The 15,769-nt window shown below is 33.3% G+C and overlaps 1 protein-coding gene across 2 annotated transcripts in view; it reads left to right on the forward strand.

Moving 5' to 3' along the window:
• Positions 1-15,769, forward strand: part of ITPR2 (inositol 1,4,5-trisphosphate receptor type 2) — a 507,042-nt gene that overhangs the window by 431,029 nt on the left and 60,244 nt on the right. For both annotated transcript variants that reach the window (XM_074268787.1, XM_074268789.1), the window contains exon 52: positions 925-1,017. In XM_074268787.1, the coding sequence (XP_074124888.1) occupies positions 925-1,017 (93 nt within the window). The remainder of the gene's footprint in view (positions 1-924; positions 1,018-15,769) is intronic.

The following is a 15,769-nucleotide window of genomic DNA, read 5'->3' on the forward strand; positions in this document are numbered from 1 at the left end:
TTCCTATGTTCCTATGTAATGCTATATAGAGCATTATATATATCCATCTATATATACATACATATACAAATATGCACATACCAAGTAAATAGAAGGTAAACAGAGTAGATGGATCAAGCAGCTAAGGAAGATTTAGAGGCCTCCTGCAGAAATTAGTTGAGTATTCAACCTTTGGCTGAGCTTTGAAGGACACCAGGGATTATGAGAGGCAGAGGTGAGGAGAGAGAGCATTACATGTATGCAAGCAAAAGCAGGAGGAGCCTCATGTGGAGGCAACAATAAGCAAGCCAGTTTAGCTTGATGGGAGACTATGTGAAGTAAAGTATAAGAAGATTGTAAAAGGAAGAAGGGGTCATGGTACTAGAACTTAAATGTTAAAGAAAGCACTTTACATTTGATCATGGTAGTAATAGGGAGTCACTTGAATCTAATGTGCTTAGCAAGTACTTGGCACAGAATAAGTACTTAATAAATGCTTTATGAATATTGAGTCATTAGACCTATACAATAGCTATGTTCGACAAGGGATTGGAATAGGGAGACTTGGAGCAAAGAGAACAGTTAAAAAGCGTTTAAGACAGCCCAAATGAGAGGTGATGAATGCCTAAACTGGGTGGGTGAGTGGGTGGGACTGTGTGAATGGAGAAAAGAGGACTAAAGGAAAGATGTTTGAAGATAGAAATGACAAGACTTGTAATTGTATATGTGAGATGAGAGTGAGGAGCTGAAAATGACACTGAAAATGATCTAGATAAACAGGAAAATAACAGTGTTTTCAGCATTAATGAGGTTAAGAATAGTTTTGTGTTTTGGGGGAAAGGTGATGAGATTTGTTTTAGCTATACATTAATATAATCCACTTATGAGTTACATATCACTTGTGACTTTTGTCTCTATACCATTTTTTGTTTTCTGTTATGACAGATAGTACTGAAGTTCCTACAGTGACTTTAACTTCGATCATGGGAACATGTGCTAAGGAGAATTGCTCAACCACAATACCAATTTCAAGTACAGGTTAGTAAAAGGGACAACTGGTATAACAAAAGAGCTTGATATCTCTGCATTTTTGATAAATGTTATTTTTACAGAATGATCATGTACAGTCATTTTATGATGTGTTAAAATGGAAGAAATAGGGAGAAGAGACATGAAAGAGGCAGAAATCAGCAGACTTTAAAATCTTCCTCCAGCCAATGAAAGACTATCAGAAAGGAGAAAGAAAGATTATAGTCTTCCCTCTTGGCCTCAGGGATTTGAAAAAGTAGCAGTTTTCAAAAGTAGGAACTGATCAAATGATGGTTATTATTTAGCTTGCAAAAGTTGACTTAATAATTTATCTGAGGCAACTTTCCTACTTAATCAAGTATATGCTTTTAGATATTTATATATACACATATGTTTACACACATATAAAGGATACTTCTGCAACTAAGAAGACAAAAGATGGGTGATTTGGGGTACTTCATGTCAAGATCTTGAATAAAAACTAAGGGCTTAGGCATTTAGCCAACTCTCTTTTCCATCACTGTTTAGATATTTGAAATCTAGTCCTCTTAACCACTTAGTAGCAATATAACCATCTAGAAGTGTAATATCCCTAAGCATTGACCTGTAAAAAAAAGTATATAATATTTATAAACTGCTTACATATTATGATGACCAAATCAGAAAATTTATCTGAGATGGATTTGTAGTAAATTACAAGGTGTTAGATAAATATAAGATGCTATTATCATTTTTTATTTAAAAGAATTTTAAATACTTTCTTAGAAATGTGCAGAGAACAGGGCTCTAAGTATCAGAACAAGCAATGGAATCTCACACAGGAATAGCACTGGAAACTTAGCTTTACTTACAGTTATATGTATTCATGGCTAGTGGAGCAGAACAGTTCAGTTGATTCCTTTACTGAAAATAGAATGCATTCCTGTGCATATTTACTTAGTCTCAAAGTTTCAGCTGGCACAGAATAGATTGAAGTACATAATTTTATTATCAACACGGGTCAATAGCAGCAGAAATAACCATTGTACTTTCCATTCCCTTGTGTCTCACTTGTATCATAATCACATCAATTGGAAAATAGATGTGTGATTTTGGACTTGTCATTTAATATTTGTAATCATTAATTTTCTCATCTGGGTTAGAGTGTCAAAATGGATATTGTGCTCTCAAATCAGACCGGAAAAGCCTCTTTAACCCATAATACCTATAAAATATAGTATGCAGAGCCTTATAGAACCTAATTGTTTGTTTTTCTCTGAAAAGAAAATTAATACAAGTAACACATAGGAACGCCAGTTAGATATTCTTTCCCCTAATCTGGGTCACTTCATGTCCTAATGATGAAACCACATACATCTTACTTGCCCTCAATGATAAGGGCTTCTAAGGTAAGTAATCCAGTGTCTTCAAAAAGCACAAATGCTCTAAGCAAGAGAAATAGGAGAATGAGGATGAATTTTCTGGGTAGCCATGACATTTCAAACAAATGGAGTAGGAATTGGAAAGTTTGAATTGGTGGCTGGTTGTTTAGGGGATCACTTAACTCTTTTGTTCATTTTGGTGTTTGGTATAGTGTCAAGAAAATTTACTTTAATGGAAACAAATAAATTGATCTAATTTGTTAGTTTTTGCCATCTATGATATCTGACTTTGTTTTAAAAGCACAATGAAAGCTAAAGGTTTTTGGAAAATATCTTACTATGCCTCAGAAATATCTTTATATAAGATCAGCATTAAAATTTAATTTACAAACCCTAGTGAGCAATTGTTAAGGCCTTAATTTGTTATTTTATAATGGGTGATATGTCACAAAATACACACACACACACACACACACACACACAAATCAGGCTTTCCAAAGAAAGACTCAAACTCATACTGATAAAAAGACTGAGCCATCAACTTGACTACCATCTGTGAGGTAAAACTTGAATTAGATATCTTTTGCAATTGTTCTTTCTTACAAAAGAAAAATAGTTGTTGACTTTTTTTTTCCTGGAAAAAGAACAAAGTCTACTTCTGAGAAAGTTTTTATAGCTGTGGAAGAATTGGTCATCATCAAGATAATTTTCAGCTAGAAAACAAACTGGGTGTAAGGAAGAAGTGAACACAAAAATGCATTGATGTTGTGGTGTTTTGCTCCAGTACAAAAGATTGAAAAAAAAAATCTAAGATTAACACTTCATTATTCACTTTGATTTCCTACCAGGTGTCCAATGATTTCCTTTTCTTGTGGTTATAAGTGATTTGAATCAATTCTATAATGAATTGCTTCTAAGGGAAGTTTAGACTACCAAAGGAATTTGTAATTCCATTCATAGTTATAGTATGCTAATGATAATTGTTGTTTTCTAAGCTTCTCTAAAATCTGACAGTGTTAGCTAATCACATACTCATGGAATTGATACTTATTAAATGCCACTATTTTTTGGTGGCCAAAGTTTAATTTTCCTAGAAAGCCTAGATTAGGAAAAAAAAAAAAAAATATATATATATATATATATATATATATATATACATATATATATATATATATATATATATATATATATATGTATATTCTGTAGTGGCTACATTTTATTATTTATTACTGCCTTGCATAAAGCATTTTATCCCCATTTGTTATTTTATTTTATCACAAAGGAATATGGAAAAAAGTGCTTGGGTTTGCAGGCAGACCTGGGTTCAAAATCTCACTTTAGAAATTAATAGTTAATGAAATACTTACAATATCCATAGTACTTATCCCCCTCCCCCAGTTAGAAGGGGAATGAAACAAGATAATTTATATATTTTGTAATCCTTGAATCTCTCTAAATTTCTATTATTAGTATATAAACTAGAAAAATGACATTCACTAATGAGTGAATTGAAAGATATCTAACATTCTTTTTTTTCTAAATAGACCTGAATCTAGCAATAATAAAATTGTTAATATATTTTTATGGTTAAGAAGAATTTATCAAAGCAAGGGAAAAGTTATCTTTAAAAATTACTGCATTGTGCTAAAATGTACATGTTTCTTTTTCTTAAGAAAAAATATTATAACATCAATAATCAACATACATAAACATTTCCATTCCAATTTCCAGTGAATAGTTATTAAAACCTACTATGTACCAGGCACTATGCTAAGTACTGATTAATAAAAGAAAGATGCCCTTTGCCCTCAAGGAGCAGCACACAAAAGGGAAGGAGTTAGGGTAGGGGTGGAAGATTAGGATAGTGAAGATACCTGGTATAGGGCGTCTGTGGAATTGGAATGAGGCAAGGCAGGACATGTAGAGTGATTCAAGAGTTTGGTTTTATCTCATCCAGCCAAACAGGGGAGGAGAGAGGAGGCTGAGTGAGGTGGTGTCAATCAAGGCTTAAGTTAGTAGAATCCTGTAAATATAGTAATTTCATCATGACCTAATGGTAGAGTGCTGGAATTGGAGTCAGGATATCTTGAATTCAAATTCTGCAGTGGGGATGCTTACCAGCTGTAAACCCTAGACTTTTTAGGTTCCAGTTCCTCATTTGTAAATTTAGGGGGTTTGCTTGGATCTAAGGTCCTTTCCAGCCTAAATAAGTGATCTTATTTAAAAAACCAAATTGAATAAAAAACTGAACTTTTATTTAAAGAAATTGGGTTGGGTTTTTTAAAAGAAAAATTTAATAAGGTAGTAGCAAAATACTCTAGCTAACTCCAGTTTCTTTTAAATTTTCTGCACATTAAAAATGTTTAATTGATTTTTTTTGCATCTCTATTAGTGCTTATTCTGCACCTTTAATCTATGGACCCTGAACATGCCTTGCATTTTCTTTTTAAGTTTTTATTTTTGTTATTAACAATTCACAAATCACAATCATTTTCAACACCTAAACTTCTCCCCTCATCAGTGAGTGTTTTCTTATAATGAATTAAGGTTTATATACGTAACAGGGAAAAAAGCCTACGTGTAAAAAGACATTTTCTAACATATCTATAGTCATCCTGATGAGGAGTGAGATATACAGATTGAGGTTACATTTCTCAGAGACTCAAGGAGAGATGCTAGATGTTTATCCTTTAGCTTACTGTTTTACTTGTTACTTTATTAATTCTCTCTATCTTAAAGGTAATCAATCATCCCAAAGCCCTGGAGGGAAAGAGGGTTGGTTATCTTAAAACTTGCCTTATTTCATGTTTAGGACCTACTCAAAAAGGAATGGAAAATTACTCAATGTGTAATGTAAATCAGGCATAGGACATCTATTTATTTTTTTAATACCAAAGAAATATTTACCAAAAGAGACTCACAAACTCACATTTTAAAAAGTCTTAAGCAAGCAGTTATGACATAACTACTGCTATACTTCCCCAGGATCTTCATATTTAAGACATTATAATGTGAAGTCTTTTTGGCAACTGCTGAAAAAGACTTTCATTTTCATCTTGACTCTGCACTGTTCAGAATTATCCCACCAGGCTTGTGTATTATAGTTGATAGGTATCTAGCAATTGGGCTCCGGCCAGTGATTAGTGGTAGAGTAGTTGCTAGAGGCTCTTTTCAAACCACAAAAGGCACAAGATCACATCTCAAAGCATATACATTCATATCAGGATAGTCTCATATTCCTAAATAAACATCAATTTTACTAGCTGTATAATTATTAACAGTAATTAACAATGCCCAAATAGAAATTAATGTTTCAACAGTCTGTCAGTTGTAAGAAAATCCACAACCAAAATCACAACAATTAATTGGCCATAGTGGTAGATCCCTCTAAAGGAGTTTAACAATTCAAGTCTTTCAAGATAAAAATTTAAAGTCTCAAGAATTCTTCTCATGATGACTTCTACATAGATTACTTCTACACAAAATAAGAACTGAGCTCAGTCCTCTCATTGAATCTCTAGACTTTCTCAAATATCAGAGTAAATGGAGCAGCTAGGTGGGCCAGTGGTTAGAGCACCAGCCCTGAAGTCAGGGGGACCTGAGTTCAAATCCTGCCTCAGGACACTTAACATTTCCCATCTGTGTGGCCCTTGGGCAAGTCAGTTAACCCCAATTGCCTCCACACACACACACAAAATCAGAATAAATTTCAGTACTCTTTGACAACCTTACTCTTCAATGACAGTTAACTGTTCAAATCTCTTTAGAAAAAAAAATTATGTTAGACTCCTTTAAAACACATGTTAATAATTCAAGTCTTTCAGGGTAATAATTTAAGATCTCAAGAATTCTCCTCCTTATGACTGCTTCGCAGATATTGCCATTTGTTAAGATTCTGTTTTCTCTCTTTTAACCAAAGTCTTTTCTGAGGAAGTGGAGGCTGCAGCACCTCCAGCAGCCTTTTCCAGGTTGCATCTGTGCTCCTCTCTACTGTCCCAACAAAGGAAACAAAAATAAAACCAAAAACATGTCAAATGTTTTCCTTCCTATATTCCTTCCCTTTCAATTTTGAATTATTATTATTATTAATATGAATAAATAAATATGAAATTAAAATATATAACTTAATAAAAATATATGAATAAATATTAACAAAATATTAATAAAATACATGAATATTTTATTAGTAGTAGCAGTAGTGATGATGATAATAGCTAGAATTACTACAGTGCTTTAAGATATGCAAATATTTCATTTTATTCCCACAAATACCCAGGGAACTAGGTGCTATTATTTGTATTGTCTCTTTTACTTCCTGATGTCAGATTTGATCTGAAAAATTTTTCATTTTTTTTCACTATTCCCTCACTACTTAGACCCCCTTATGCTATCTTTCCTACCATATTATAGGAAGAGAGGAGAGAGGAAAGAGAAGAGAAAAAGGAGAGAAAAAGGGCGAAGGATAGAAGACGGAGACAGAAACAAAGGTAGAGAAACAGAGAGAGACAGGCAAACATACAATGAGAGAGAGAGCACTTTTTTAGCTCTCTTGAAATGTTCTCACTTTTTAGTTGCTTAATTCTTTGGCTCAGGTAAGTGGCAAACTGAGCTTTCTTTATAATTGCTCTAGCTCTTACTGAAATGCCAATTCTTTTTCTTGTTCAGCCACTTCAACATTATAAAATCAACCATATGCCTATATTTTAATCCATATTGGGGCTGTGTGGCTGACTCCCATTTTGAGGAAACCTGAAACATATAATCTGAGAACATTCCTAGTGGATGACAATTATGACTGTGCTTTGTATAAGTGTGGTATTGTGTACTGGGCTATCATCCATGTGGATACTCCTTAGGGAAAGTATTGAAAAACATACCTTTTCATCCTAGCAACTCTCACTTATGTCCTTCCCTAAATCTTCCATAAAAGGGTTTTAGAAGCTTTCCTCTACGTAATTTGAAGTTATATGGCTACCAGTGACAAATATAGGAAGTCTACTATTCTGTGTGTGTATACTATATAACTAAGCCACCTTCATGTATTTATTGATACCATCTTTTATATAGCTGCTTTTGTAAAAAGTTCTCTGTTATGGGCCACAACTTGAAACAAGGTGCTAAGCGATTATGTACCTAGTACTTATTAGACTTCACACCTTTAGAGAGAATATATAAGGAGGAGATCACAAGCCCACTAAAGGACAAGCCTACCCTTGGACTTCTGGGAAATTCACAAGTCAGAAGCCCATAAGCCCACTCTCTCAGGAGTCAGATTCATTCCAACTTCCACCTTTGTGCTGGCTGGAGACATTCAGAGAGAGCTCTGGGAACCAAGGAGAGAGCTCAGCCTCTAAGAAAGCTAACCAGGCCCCAGGAAAAGAGACAAGACTTTGAAGGAGAAAATAAAGGATCTGGACTTTAACTCCTGGATGCATTTAGGATTATTGAACTGAAGTGGAACTAAGGCTGCCTCCAGAAGCTCCCCAAGAAACCTGCTCACAGAGAACATTACACTTTAGAGAAGAGAACATTACAGTTCTCTATTGATATATTGCAGCCTGTTTAAGCTCACTGTACATCTTTGCTGGTGATCTTTGGATAAACTTCAATTTTGTTTCTTTGAATAGTGCGGTAATCCATGATTCATATCAATATATCATCATAGGAAGAATATTGTTGTTAAGGGGATGATTTTCTTTGTTTTAGGGAGATACTCAGGGTCATTAAAAGTACTATTTCTCAAATTCATTAAGGTGAATTCCTTCTTTTAAATTCTGCTTCCAGTCACTATTCATTTTCAATAATTGCCAATATATCTATATTGATGGATCAGTAATATGGGCTTTTTAACTATGTAGGGAGTCATATAATTTTCCTTCATAATAATGCCAAAGTATTTTGAGTGATTTTGATTTTCACTGAGAAAAATTACTGTAATCCAGTCTCAAGTCAATCATCACAATGTCATGCAAATAATAAGCATCAGAAGATTTTCACTAATAGTGAGGTTTAGTTCTTCTGTTTTTGACCCTGCACTGAAAAAGATCATTTAGAGCAAATTATATTTTACTAATAAAAAGCCTTCTTGGTAATCAAGAAACACTTGGCATAGTAGGATTTTACATTCTCTGTTGTTAATATGTAAAATGTAAACTAATATAACCTAATATAATTGTTATAATGAATAACAGTTCTCTTCCAATTTTTCATAAAAGTTGTCTTTGATGGATGTGTAAATAATTCTCATTGAAATTATATATGGACGCAACAAAGACTTTTTGGGTCCAGTCTAGCAGTCTTCAAAGACCCTCATTACTAACAGTATGTATACTTTATGATGAAATATTTGGCTATGGCAACCTAAGAAAGAAAAGTAAAAAAAATGTTAAATGAATCAGAATCCCATCCACCCCTTACCTTCTTGAAGTGACAGTTGTTGAAAAGAGGACAGAAGACACTAAAAACAATTTTTACTCACCATCTATAAGTTAGGTTATTAGGACTCTAAATGCATCCTTATCCAACAAGAAAAGAGTCCAATTTACTGCTGGAAAAAGATCTATATAAATCTTGACATAGTAGTTATAAATAAAATTAGAATTTATAAGGATGTTGTTGCTAAGTGGCACTATAATTTACAGTTTCCCCTTGGAGATGTAAATAATGGAGTTGGAGTAGCTGGTTTCATCAAGCATATAAAAGTACAAAGAAAAATCATTTCATGGGGAGCTTGGTCATGTGACTCTCTTATTAACATTTATGAAAAGACTACCATGAAATTAATTCCAGCTTATTTACCAACACAACTTTCAAAGAATTAAGGGGCAAAAAACCCCTATAGAGTTTTTGATAGGACCCCTTTAAATTAAGTCATATAATTTAATGATTAGTGACTTCACTATAAAAAGAAGACTAAAAATGTTGTGTTCGAAAACAAAAGTAGTAAGAAGAAAAAAAGAGGTCAAGGACTTATAGACTCTATAGAAGTCTCATGATGATATATCCTAAATACTTTGAGAAAAGTCAGGAAGGTATGTGAAGCACTAAATAATATCACAAATGAAATTTGCTTGGGAAATTCACTAATTTTGAACACATGAGAAACAATTGAATATTGAAGTCAGTCATTTCTGAATCAGTTATTTATGCAGAAATAAAAATAAGTTGAATTGTTAGAACAGAGATCCAAATCAATACTGAGGAGCAACAATGTAGATAGAATGAATAAAGTCAACGGCCTTACCTATTTAAATAAACTATGCTAACAATGGGGAATAAATAAAAAAGAGGCATCAACATCAATAATCAACATTTAGAAGGTTTAAGGGATGAAGAATCAATTGCAATAAGAAATACAGAATTTTAAAAATCATAAAATTTTAGATTTGGAAGGAGTATAAACTGCCATTTAGTCCAACTCATCTCCCCAAAAGAAATCCCTACTATAATATCATACAACAAACAGTGATCCAGCCTTTATTTGAATACCTCCTCTAGTGAGGGAACATAGTACCTCCTAAGGCAATCTATTTCATTTAAAGAGCTGTAATTGTTAAGAAGCTTATATCAAGCTTATATTTGCATTTTTGCTATTCTTGCCTAGTCTTTTAGTTCTTCACTCTTAACATAAATCAATTAATTAAACAAGTATTTATTAAGGGCTTATTATGTGCCAAATACTACTAAGCACTAGGCAAAAAACATCCCTCTTCTCAAGGATTTTATATACTATTAATGGGGGAGAGAGGATAAGATAGAACAGCATGTACATATATAATACAAAATAGAAGGTATGTAAATTTAGATGGAAAAGCTCAAGTGACTGAGGGTCCCAGGAAGATCCTACAGAAAGTAGCATTTGAGCTCAGTCTTGAAAGTAACCAAGCATGTCAAGCGTCAGAGGTGAAGAGAAAACTGGGGGACAACCAGTGCAGAGGCACAGCCATGTAAAATGTAGTGTTGTGTGCAAGAAACAACAATTGGCTACAATTGCTGGATTGTCATCCAACATAGAGTAGTAGAATATGAGACTACTGGAAAGCTAGGATTGTGCTAGGTTGTAAGGAGCTTTGACTATCAGAGGAATTTTATTTTTCTCTAGGCAAGACAATCAGTAGAATTTATTGAGCAGGGGGTAACACAAAGCTTTTAAAGAAAATTTTGGTAACTATGTGGAAGATAGATTGTCGTCAAGAAAGGCTTGAGGTAGTGAGATCTATTAGAAGGCTATTGTAGTAATCCAGGCAAGAGATGATAGGATCAGAAATAGGATGATGGCCCAGTGAATAGACTTATTAATGATATAGCATATTATGGTCAGTTCTGAGTACCACATTGATAAATTAAAGAATATTCAAATAAGGATAACTGGTACACCCTTGCAGACTAAGATTCCCAGGTCAGTTCAAATTGTCCTCCTTACTCTTTTATTCACAGGGTTCCCATTTCCCTTCTTCTCTTTGCACTTGACATCATCTCTGGAATGCATCCTTTCTCACTTCCATCTCTTAAAATTATTAGTTTCCTTCAAAAGTCAACTCAAATACTACCTACAGGAAACATTTCTTATCCTCCTAACTGTTAGTACTTTCCTTCTAAAATTATCTTGAATTGATTTTGCATACACATGTACTTGATATTTCTCTAGCTATACTTTAAGTTCTGTGAGGACTGGGATTATTTCATTTTCATTATTCATTTGGGAAGGTCCTTAATTATGTGAGTTCATCAAGTAAATGCTTTTTTATTGATTGACTGTTAGGAAGATCACTTGGAGAATACCAAGGTGATTCAATTATGAAGATCTTGGGGATCAGTTTTCAGGGTGTCTGAAAGAGTAAATAATATCAAAGACCAGAAATCTCAGATATATGTTATCAAGAAAAAATTAGTGACCACTGACTACATTTATCTACTTTCCTATCTTTACAAAATTATATAGAAATGCTCTACACACTTAAGATATCCTTGATGAAAGTTGGTAAGGGAAAGAGAGGAAGAAGGCTTTACATAAAAGTTCTATAGTATATCATACATTTCTCATCATAATTAACTTAAAGTTAAAGAGAATATGAAATCCCATTTAAAAAATAATTTGTTGATACTTTTTATGTTGTCTCTTTCCAATAAAAACCCTACTCCAATAGAACTTTCCCTTGTATGAGACCTGCAATAAAGCAAAACATATACCTTAATGTGTCTGATAGTGCATGCCTCATTATGCACTTGTAATTCAATGCTTCTTTTCCAAGAAAGAACCTATGCTGAAGAAAAGAAATGATGAATATGAGAGATATGGAAAGACAAATAAATGACAAAAAGTGAAGTATGAAGAATTAGGAAAGCAGCACTCTTCTAGAGTCTGGATTGGTTATTGTGTTGATATTCTGGTGTCTTTTAGTGTTTTTCCTCCTTTACACCATCATGTATGTTGTGTCTGTATGAATTCAAGTCTTCCCCACTTTTTAGACTTTTGTTTATTATTTCTTATTATGCAATACCATTTAATTGTACTTATATGACACAATTTGTTCAGGTGATCCAAAATGGAGGCTTCATCTTTATTTTGCTGCTACAAAAAATATATTTTTTAATCTCTTATTATTTATGAACTGGTAAAAAACATTTGATTTATTCTGGAAAGATAAGCTCACTATTTGTAGTGCTCCAAAGTAATCTAACTATTCTAGAAAGCAATTTGGAATTATTCTTTTTTAAAGTGGCTGAAATAGGAATTATGGAAGAGACAGAGCTGAGATGGTAGAGAGAAGTAAGGAAGTTACCTGAGCTCTCCCCAGTTTCCCTCAGAAACAACATTAAATCGGGCTTTTAGCAACAGAAGAAAAGATGGAGTGAACCAATTTTCCAACTTAACATAACTGAAGAATTTCTGAAAAAGATGGTATCTGGGCAAGCCAACAGGAAGCTCTTAGCCACAGCACAGATCTTCAACCAAGTCCCCTCAATCCTGGCTGTGCCATAGCAGGCCATTTGTGAAGCTTCCAGTGCTAGTGCAGAAGGCAAATTGCCACTCTCAGAACCTAGTTGTGACTGGGTTTGGCCACTCCAATGCAGTGGAGTCTCAAGAAGCTTGGAACAATATCCTCTGTGCCTCAGGGACAAAACTCAACTTTAAAAAATTGAGCAAATCCCAAAAGAATCCTGACCATAGAAACCTACAGTGACAACCGAGAAGATCAAAACACAACCTCAGAAGAAGACAAGTGTCACCTATGTGTGTTGCCTCAAAGGGGAATGTCAATTTGTCTCAAACCCCAAAACTCCTCTTCTCTTGGAAGAGCTTAAAAGTCTAGTAATTGGGGTAGAAGAAGGAAGGAGAGATATGTAAAAGAACTATGAAAAGAGTCAACAGTTTGGAAATGGAAGCATAAAAATTGAAGAAAACAACTCCTTTAAAAATAGAATTGGTCAAATAGAAAAAAATCCACCAAAGAAAGCAAAATTAAAAGAATTTTAAAGCAGAATTGGCCAAATAGAAAAGGAAGTACAAAAGCTAACTGAAGAAAATAATTCCTTAAAAATTTGAATTGGGGAAGTGGAAGCTAATAAACTCTTATCAGACAACAAGAATCAGCCAAACAAAATTAAAACAATGAAAAATGGGAGAAGATATAAAATACTTTCTTGGAAAAACAACTATTTTCTACAACAGTAGATTTTAGTAATTTAAGAATTATTGGATTGCATTAAAGAGATTTAAAAAAAAATCCTGGATAGTAATTTTTGAAGAAATTATCAAGGAAAATTGCCATGATATCCTAGAATCAGAGGATAAAACGGTCATTGAAAGAATCCACTGATTATCTCCTGAAAGAGATCCCAAAATGAAAACTCTGGGTCAAGATGGAAATATTGCAAGCAGTCAGTCAGAAAGAAATAATTCACATATCAAGGTGCCACAGTCAGGATTACACAGGATTTAGCAACTTCTACATTAAAGGATCAGAGGGATTGGAATATGATATTCCAGAAGGCAAAGGAACTTGGATTACAACCAAGAATTAATTCCCCAGCAAAATTTAACAGTCTTTTTTGGGATAAGGATGGATATTCAATGAAATAGGGGATTTTCAAACTTTTCTGACAAAAAGACCAGAGCAGAATATAAAATTTGATCTTCAAATACAAGACTCAACAGAAGAATAAAAAAGGCAAATAGGAAAGAAAAATAAAACAAACATATTGTTCAATAAGCTTAAACTATTTACATTTATACAAAGGAAGATGATACTTGTAACTCTTGAGAATTATCTCTATTATCTCTATCTCTATATCTTTATTAGTCCAGTTAGAAGAAGTATAACTAGATAGAGGGTGTGGGTATAAGTTTACTTTGATGTGATGATAATAAGGGGAAACAAAATGTTAAGGTATGGAGAAAAAATTGTACTCAAAGAAGATGAAAGGGAAAGGCAGAATAGGGTAAATTATATCACATGAATAGGCACAAAAGACATATTATGGTAGAGGAAAAGAAGGGAAGGAGATGAACTTTGTTTGAAGCTTAATCTCATCAGTTTTGACTCAGAGGGAATAATGTACATACTCTGGTAGGCATAGAAATTTATCTTACCATATAGGGAAGTAGGGAGGGAAAGGGGAAAGCAAAGGAGATGGGGCTGATAGAAGGGATGGCAAATTGAAGGGGCAGAAGCAAAATACTTTCAGGAGTAATAGGGTGGAAACAGAGAGAAAAGTATAAATGGGAGAAATTAGGATGGAGGAAAGTATAGTTACCAATCATAACTATGAATTTGAATGGGATATATTCTCCACAAAATGCAAAAGCAAAAATAGATCTAATTAAAAGAGATAATGAAGGAAACTACACCTTGCTAAAAAAAATACCAAAGACAATGAAGTAATATTAATACTAAATTATATTAGTGAAAGACCTCAACCTCCCCTACTCAATAATAATAACAATAATAAAACAACAACAAAAAAAGAAAAATAGAAGAGAATGCAAAATATCTTATGAGAAAAACAACAGATCTGGAGAACAGATCAATAACAGAGAAATAAAAGAATAATTGAGCTACATGAAAGCTATGACCATAAAAAGAATATAGATACAATAATACAGAAAACAAAGAAAATTGTCCTGAGGTATTAGAATCTCCTCTCAGAGGAGAAAATAGAAATAGAAAAAAAATCCACCAATCACTACCTGGAAGAGATCCTAATTGGAAAACCTACCAGAACATTATTGCTAAATTTCAAAATACCCATATCAAATAAAAATTTTTATAAGCAACTATAACTAAAAATTCAAATATGTTGGAGCCACAGCCAGAAACACACAAGACTTATCAGTGGCTATAGTAAAGGACTACAGGTCTTGGAATAATACTATATACTAAAGATGTAAAGAACTAGGTTTGTGGCTGAAAATATTATATCCAGAAAAATTCACTATGATACTGAATGGGGAAAAAATGGATATCCAATGAAATGCTAGATTTTCAGATTTAGATTGCAAACAAGACTGAAAATTTTTACATATAAGAATCAATATCAAAGAATAATTTCAAGAAACTCAGTAAGGACAAATTTCATGTTTTATGTGTGGAAACAGACTATATATCTAAGATTGTCATTAGTAATTGTCTCAAAAGAAAGATTGAGACAGAATTGAATATTATGTGATTCTAAAAAGCAAAACCATATAGGAAAAGGTTGTTGTTATTTGTTCTTTATTCTTCAAGAGGACCACAAAGGTAAAAATAGTAATTATGCTATATGAATAAGGTGTGAGAATTGGCACAGATTAATTAGATGAGGGAGGAGAGCTGGTAGTTCTGAAATTCTTCTTACGTCAGGAATATGTTAAAAAGGGAAATATATGTGTGTGTACACACACACACACACACACACACACACACACACACACACATACACACAATATAAATTTCCAAAATTAAAGAAATAAATGGGGGAGGGAATAATATAAGGTACAGTATAATAGTATAAGTACAGAAGAGAATGGAGATTAACAGGAATGGGATAAACTATGCAGATTAATAGGAATGAGATTTAAAAAGGAAGGCAAAGTGTAGGGGAGAGAGGATATAAGAGAAATCATTAGGGTCGGGTGGGTAGGTAAGCAAGGCAAACCAGGGAGAAGTAAAGTAGAAGAATTAGCAGGAATAGAAAACAAGATACACACAGACATATAATAATAATAATGAGGAGTAGAATTTATTAGGAAAAAAAAGTAGGGATAGTGATCATTAATATCAAATTCATTGTTAAAAGATTCAACCAAAAAGGAGATATCTACATTATTTAGAAGTATGTATACATATGTATATGTTTGAACTTAATATAGCTGGCTTGAAGGAGGTGGGGGGGAGAAGAGAAAAAAAAAAAGAAAAAAG

The sequence above is a fragment of the Sminthopsis crassicaudata genome, chromosome 5 (genome assembly GCF_048593235.1).
Source record: "Sminthopsis crassicaudata isolate SCR6 chromosome 5, ASM4859323v1, whole genome shotgun sequence".
NCBI lineage: Eukaryota > Metazoa > Chordata > Mammalia > Dasyuromorphia > Dasyuridae > Sminthopsis > Sminthopsis crassicaudata.